Here is a 7,731-nt window from a genome sequence, read left to right on the forward strand (position 1 = left end):
TTTAATTCAAACTTGGCAAATATTACTTGGAATCAACCTAATAACCTAACTGTAAACATAAAAAATGAGGAAGCCCTGATAAGGCAAATACTATATACATGTAGCAGTCAAATATATCAATATTTTAGAAAATGCAGTTTAGTGAGATTTCTTCCCCGAGAATGAAATGTTAAGGTACTGTCACAGATTACAGATTGAGCTCAAACAATTTTTACAGGTTGTGTTTTCCCATGTATGTTTTGTATCACACAAAGTAAGAACTTTGCAGTATCAGCTTTACCAAACCTCTATTTTACCTTTAAGTGTGGGCTTGAACAGTTTCGCATACGTTCCAAGTGAGGACTCAGGAGAAAGTTTTAAGTGTTGTTCACAAAATCAAAGGAATATATTTAATTTTTTTGGAACAAAAGTATAGATTATCATTTTCAACAAAAATAATAATAACACAAAAGGGTAGTGTTTTGCTGGGAGGCCTGTATTTCAAATTATAAAAAATACATTGCAGTGAAAGTATAAAGATGCAGGGTGGAGTTACTTTTTGAGTGCGCGGAATCTAAGGCCACTGACCTTTGTCCTTATAGCCTGCTTTATTTGAACTGCCGTTGTTGTCGTCTCTGACGTGTTCTTCAGAGTGAAATGTGTTAAAAGCATTTTTTAAAAAACATGTCATATATATATATTAGAACATCACTACTTACAGCCTCGTCTCCAAGCAGCGGTGTAGCCAGAATTTTTTCAGTAGGGGCACAGAGGGGATTGGCTTTCAGGGGGTGGGGGGAGGCAGCAGGGGAAAATCATGTCAATATTAGCTCTTTTGGGAGGGCACCTGGAAGGCACTTGAAATTTCTGGGGCCCCCAGGCCCCACCTTGGCTACGCTACTGTCTCCAATACTGCGTTCATCTTCACAACTTTAAGGGTACATAAATAAATAGAATATATGGAACCGTTTTTAACATGATATTTCACTCATACAGTTGAAATCTTTTGGTTTCCTTAACATAAATATTATACTTCAAATCAGTTTTTTTATTAGTTTTTTTTTCTTCTAATGATTATATTGTTCTCTCATCTTGTTTTGACATGTTATTAATATCTCCAAGGTTAATTCAACATTTTATACACAAAATTCCCCCTCCATTCTGTAAATTTTACGAACAATTTATAAGTTTCAAAAAGTTTGTTTTCCTCTACATGTATTTTTGGTTTTAGTTTTTCTTTTTTTCTTAAGAGGTGTAGCTTATGAAATAGCGAAAGTAAAATTATACTTTATACTTTATAGTCGGCATCTGATTGAGGAATATATTTAATTTTTTTGGAACAAAAGTATAGATTATCATTTTCAACAAAAATAATAATAACACAAAAGGGTAGTGTTTTGCTGGGAGGCCTGTATTTCAAATTATAAAAAATACATTGCAGTGAAAGTATAAAGATGCAGGGTGGAGTTACTTTTTGAGTGCGCGGAATCTAAGGCCACTGACCTTTGTCCTTATAGCCTGCTTTATTTGAACTGCCGTTGTTGTCGTCTCTGACGTGTTCTTCAGAGTGAAATGTGTTAAAAGCATTTTTAAAAAAACATGTCATATATATATATTAGAACATCACTACTTACAGCCTCGTCTCCAAGCAGCGGTGTAGCCAGAATTTTTTCAGTAGGGGCACAGAGGGGATTGGCTTTCAGGGGGTGGGGGGAGGCAGCAGGGGAAAATCATGTCAATATTAGTAGGCAGATCACACTATTTTTCAAAGTTCTGCCAATGCCTTCAAAGTTTGTCTCATATGATTTAGCTTGATAAAAGAAACAAAGAACTGAAAAGCAAATTGAAATCGGACATTCGATTCTCTTTTTATTCAAATTTTTGTTTATTGTTTAAAGCACCTGTTTTAACCATTTACGGGCAAAAAGTGGAAAATGCTTTCTTTTCAGTTTTTCCTTTAAGTTTTCATTGTTTTTTCTCAATTTTAAACCCTGTTAGTGTTTCTTTTCTTATAGTACACAGGTCAAACCTACTTGCAAAAGAGAAATGGAGGTTCTATTACATTGAATTTTTTTTTTTACGGTCACCAAAAATGGCACATTATCCAAAATTCCATAACGGGAAACCCCAAAATGTTCCAAAAATGACTAAGTCCAGCTAATTAAATATGCGTGAGGCTCTCCTGGGGTAACTAAAGTAGTTACAGCTATGAAACTTGGCACAATTCTTGTTTGTGTATAGACATTTTTTTTAAAGTGTATATTTCAAAGTTTTACACGCCATTATGCAAATTAGCCTAATTAATTATTCATTTTGTACGCAAAATTACCTAATTAAATATGCGTGAGACTCTCCTGGGATAACTAAAGCAGTTACAGCTATGAAACTTGGCACAATTCTTGTTTGTGTATAGACATTCATTTTAAAGTGTATATTTCAAAGTTTTACACGCCATTATGCAAATAAGCCTAATTAATTATTCATTTTGTACGCAAAATTACCTTATTAAAAATGCACCTACAACCATGAAACTTGGCACAATGAAAGTTTGTTATTTTACAGTACATTGTAGTTATTTACATGGTTTCATACATCATTCTGAGAATTCCACACAACTGCAAACCAGACCATTATACTGGTGCATCTCATACAGAGAATGAGAAACGTCAACAATTTGCAAATAATTATGTCAATTAGCTTCTTATATGGTTTTGCAGTAGCACCACGTGTTTATGTGTCTAATAATAAATTTTATGAGATGTGATGGTTCTAAAATGAGAGGTTGGTGTTACAACTCGAGCTGATCGTCTTTCTCCTGAAGACAATCAGAGCATATTGATCAAAATGTTGAGTTGCAAACACCAAGGGTTCTTTTCAGATCCACCACAACTGCAAACCAGATCAACAAAAATATATCTGTCCTTTTCATGACATTAGATTTATAGTGAGATCATATTACCTAAAGTTCATGTACATTTTATACCATTATGTACAACCTCCATATCAAGAAAGTATGTAGATACATAATTTCTTTTCTGAGTTATATAGTGTTCACAACTGACTAATGATTGTGAAATTTTTAAAGAAGAAAAATAAATAAAAAATTGTAAACATGGAGTAAAGTGTACACTATGTTACTTTAAATGCATCATGATCACCTTTTACACTGTTGTGTGTGAACTACATGTGCCTTACAGGGAGCTGTTGTGTTATAAGATGATTTACATTAAATCTAGTGTGCCCTCATCCCATTCCTTTTCCAGTGGATAACATAGCATTTCCTGATATGGAGGGTCGTACATAATGGTATAAAATGTATGCACCCCACGTATTTTCTATCACCCGGTTCGACCAATTCATCAATGTCTTCTTCTGTTGCTTTCCTTAGGACAATGGCCTTATACTCGACTAAATCTCCCCCTTTAGACTCTAGGAACATATGGCGTATTCTTTTTTGGATTATCCGATCCCCTGGAAATGGACCTTTACGTCTCTTTTTGGTGGGAGACAACTTGGATAGAAGTTTCTTTTTCAGTTCACTTTTCTGCTGCTCTTTGTCTATGTGTTCATGTGATGAAGAACTCTGTGAGGTGCCTGCGTCTTCATCTGGGATATCTTGTGTTATTATCTGTTTAATAATATTTCTCAAGTTACTTTCCAGCTGATCTACACTTAGTTTCTTTCCTTTGTTGGTGAGATAGAAGAGGTCTTTTTGAACTCCTCCTTTGCTGGCACTCTTCCAATGCTTTATTTGGGTTGTCAAGGCTTGTTCAAGATCCTTTCCCTTATGTTTGTCTTTCAAATGGTCTACATCTTTTGGGGAGTTGCACAGGATGCCGCAGACCTTCAAAGCATTTCCAGTGTTTTCAACTGCTTGTTTCGTAAGGAAGCGCTGTCTGGCTTCCTTTTTTTCTTGATTCATTTTCAATTTATCAGCAACAGTTTTTTTTTATTGCAGCACTCTTGCGCTGATATAATTTCAAAAATGAGCTTCGATGCTTGCGCGCATCACCTAGGAATTTATTTCTTGTGTCCTCATCCATATCATCTAGGTATTCTCTCGTCTTATTCAAGCTCCAGAGGAGAATGCCTTCAAAGGCCACTGTATTGGCATTAGGCATCTTACGCCTAAGATAATCGAGACCTGCAAACATACGCTCAGGAGCAAGATTGTCCTTAGGGCAGGTAAATGTTTCTTCTCTGAGATCAGTAGCGTTGTAAAACCTTCCCCCTGGAAGATGATCAGCGACCTGACGACTGATGCACACATGAAGATTGTGCATTATCACAGAGAGTGCTTGCTTGGTCAGGTTTTCAATGTTACCTGTTGTTCGTTCATATAGGGACGTGTGGATTTCATTCTTTACAGGTGGGAATTCTGGAAACAGGATAGTACTGTCATTGACGAGTGGGGAGGGGTCTATCATCCACTCTTGGACTTTCTGGTGCAGCCTGGTATAGAATTTGTCCGTGTCGAGTACATGGAGATTACTTTCAACCATCTGCATTAGTGGAGTCGTTATATGCTGGGATATAATCCCCATTGCTCTCATCCCTGCCAGTATTATTTCATCCTGCAGGTCTAGTTTGAGACATTTAATAAACATGTTTTCCTCGCGCTTGGAGTCGAGAGATGAGCACAGCGTGTTGAATGTTCTCTATGGTGGAACACCGCAGCAGAATTCTGGAATGGGATGTTGAAACGATTCCCTCGGTATGATTGAAGATGTGATTTGCATTGATGATGTGTTTTCAATACAGATTTGAAATCTTCAACCATGCCGGATTGTTCATCACATTCTGGTCCTAATAAATTACAGAATGAACGGACAGTAAGTAATGTTGCACTCTCCTTTCCCCTACTCCACAGCATTTTGTTTTCCCTCCCCAGTTTTCCATCATCTGCCTCGATACGTTCCCACTCGTACAGTGCAGAGGCAGCATACTCTTGAAGATTAAGAACTAAGTGCTTTCCGCAGAAAAGATCATTGATGGTGCTAAGTTGATGTTTGACATCATCATCAATCTCTTCCCAATTGTCAGTCACCTGTGGTAGTGCAGCAGCTCTCCATTTTTCTAGTTTTGTGATGTAAGCCTTATTTACGATGCATCGGTCAGTCATTGTGTTCTTATTTTGGCTAAAAGTTTAAGGGTTTGCTTTGGGTCGTCCTTTATGTTCAGCATGATCAACTCATCCAGTGTGTCCTTCGTTTCTTCAAGTAAGCTCTCTGCGCTTTCAGTGTGGATGTCATGAAGGCTCATGCCAACAGTCCCCGCATCTGTGGAAGCTAAAAAAGTTGTATATCCCTTCCTCTTCTTGGTGGTGCCATCAACTTGAAGTGTTACGGAATGTTCTGAGGATTCAATTTTAGCTCGTGCTGCTTCTTTGCTGAGCATAGCTTGTTCTATGCATAGATAGCGTATGAGAGTTGGCTTTGGTAATCTTCCGACTTTCATCTTGGCTACATCTTAAGAACTATCCTTATTATGTCGGACACATTTCTGCTACTAACTCCTCGGGCAATAAGTTCAAAACATGTTAGCCTGATGTCATTGATGTATTTGCCATTTTCATAGCTCTGGATCTCACGATCATTTACTATATCATCAAGTTGACACTTTAAGTCCTCATTTTCAGTCTCCAATTCTTTCACCTGTTTATTAAGGTTTGCTTTGCTTTGTCACTTTCATCACGATTAGTCTTGAAATATCTTCTGGAATCACCTTTGTTCTTCTTTGACTTTTGCAACATTTTCACTCTTTCCTCTAGCTTTTCTATTTTCTTGTTAAGTCTTTGATTGGTCTTTTTCACTTCTTCCAAATCTTGCTTTCTTCTTTGTAAGCGTCGTACCACATTCTTATTTTGCAAACTGCCAAGCTCTATTTTCAGAGAATGATTTATTGCTTTCGCATCTTCCAATGCTTTTGATACTCTGCTTAACACTTTTTGAGTTTTCTGATTGTCTTCAACCTCCTCCTGCCAAAGGTCTGTCAAATATTCCATACAGTTACCCATATGGTCAAGAGTGTTTTCTGAAATCAAGTCTGCATAAAATTCCAGATCTGAGTCGTCATCTTCATCTTCATCGTTATCTTGGCTGTCAATACTTTGTGCTGGAGGTCTTGGGGTTGGAACTCTGTAAGATGTTTCCAGAAAATCCTTAAGTGGGTCATGTCGTAGTTTCTGTCGCTTTAGAGCCAAGTTGTGCCAGTTAGTCTGAATAGTGCCAATTTGTGGAGGACTGAAATCTGCTGAAAACAGATTTGGCCACCATGTGTCCCGAACTGTTTGCCAGGTTGTGTTTGAAGTCTCCCTGAACCAATTTAGTTCAATGATCATTGCATTGTTGATGTTTTGTGCACTGAAGTCTGTTTGATGAAGTAGTGAGTCTGGTGTTAATCTGCTCTTTTCACAGTGTGGTCCAATGGTGTTCTTATAGTGTTTTGCAAATTCAGGCACTTCTTGGAGGAGGTCTACTGTGGTGTGGGTTCGTTTTGATTTGGCTACATGTCGTTGTACTTTTTGGAGTAGTCCATTTAAGTTGGTGCTGGTAGGCAAGTTGAGGTTGAGGGCAGAAAATATTGGTGGGAAATCACGTTTGTAGCTTTTGGTGGTCGAGTGCTCAATACGATATCTGATTGTCTCCAACAATGCTGTGGTCAGAATTCCATTCCAATGATCTGGTGAAAAGAAAAAAAAAAAAAGAAAAAAAAAAATAATAAAAATAAATTACATTTTTTGTTTGGGGCATATTTTCTCTTTGCGTGACAGTTAAAAATAGTGAATGAAAGAGGCACATTCAAAAGGATTAAATTAATTTTGTTAGGAATATGTAGCCACTTTCCATCACAGAGCTTTATCAATCCATAGAGCAATAAACTAGACTCCATGATCAATCTGAATCAAAACTTTGCAAAATGTAAACAAGCCGACAAACTATTCCCACGACCATACGGAGTACCAGCAATAAATGGAACAGCCTTGATAAAGACAATAGCGACATCCGATTGGTCAACCGCTTGATAAATGTGTCACGTGACATTTTTTTAGACGTTACGTTCACTGTACACCCGCCCTGAATTACTCATTTCTCTTAACTTTCCGAACTTTACTCTCTGATTTTACACAACAAATCTACACAGAGGGTAATTTTATAACGATATTATTAAAATATATTATCTTGAAAATTGAGGAAAGTGTTTATTTCTTACCTGGAACGCTGTATTCCGTAAGCAACAGGTCAATTTCGTCTGATGTCCAGCCAGAGATATGTTCAACTTCGCACGCGAACGCTTGGTCATTGAACTCAACTGCTGCCGGAGGCTCTGAATTGACAAAACAAACATGTCCTATTTTAGAGCGCTATTACTGAGTGCAACGGATAACCAAATTCAACAATCTGCACATCATAACAAACTTTAGAATGTCTATTTTCATATTCTAATATAGAAGTATTCATATTTGAGATATATAGGGAAAAAACGGGTGGCTTACCTGCTCGCCGTTTCCCGCTTCTACTGGCCGCCATTTTGGAAATTTCGAGAACGTACGCATCAAGAGTAGAGTTTCCCCATCCTATAAATAGCTTCACAGGGTCCCTACGTCACCGACTCACTCCGGAATCGTCCATTATAGAAGAGAATAGGGGGGGATTAAGCTGCGAGGTGGTATTTTTTCCCCTCCCACGCGCCGTCGCTGCGCGCCGGACCGACAAACTAAGTAACCCAAAACTACTGTAAAATCTATATTTC

General features: G+C 37.7%; 1 protein-coding gene across 1 annotated transcript; it reads right to left on the reverse strand.

The window, feature by feature from the left end:
• Positions 1–5,629: 5,629 nt before the first annotated feature.
• On the reverse strand, positions 5,630–7,731 carry LOC117299173. The gene is made up of 3 exons (XM_033782633.1): positions 7,475–7,731; positions 7,192–7,305; positions 5,630–6,660 (listed from the first exon to the last, which is right to left on the reverse strand). Exons 1-3 carry the CDS (start codon positions 7,506–7,508, stop codon positions 5,630–5,632), a joined length of 1,179 nt encoding a protein of 392 aa, XP_033638524.1. The 5' UTR covers positions 7,509–7,731.

Source organism: Asterias rubens, chromosome 14 (assembly GCF_902459465.1).
Source record: "Asterias rubens chromosome 14, eAstRub1.3, whole genome shotgun sequence".
NCBI lineage: Eukaryota > Metazoa > Echinodermata > Asteroidea > Forcipulatida > Asteriidae > Asterias > Asterias rubens.

What these genes read in the sequence shown, in the direction of transcription:
- LOC117299173 (XM_033782633.1), bottom strand. Translation starts at nt 7,508, where the DNA reads ATGGCGGCCAGTAGAAGCGGGAAACGGCGAGCAG. An exon ending in AAGCGGGAAACGGCGAGCAG is followed by an intron (nt 7,306 to 7,474) that starts GTAAGCCACCCG and finishes TTGTCAATTCAG; the next exon opens with AGCCTCCGGCAGCAGTTGAG. An exon ending in TACGGAATACAGCGTTCCAG is followed by an intron (nt 6,661 to 7,191) that starts GTAAGAAATAAA and finishes TCTTTTCACCAG; the next exon opens with ATCATTGGAATGGAATTCTG.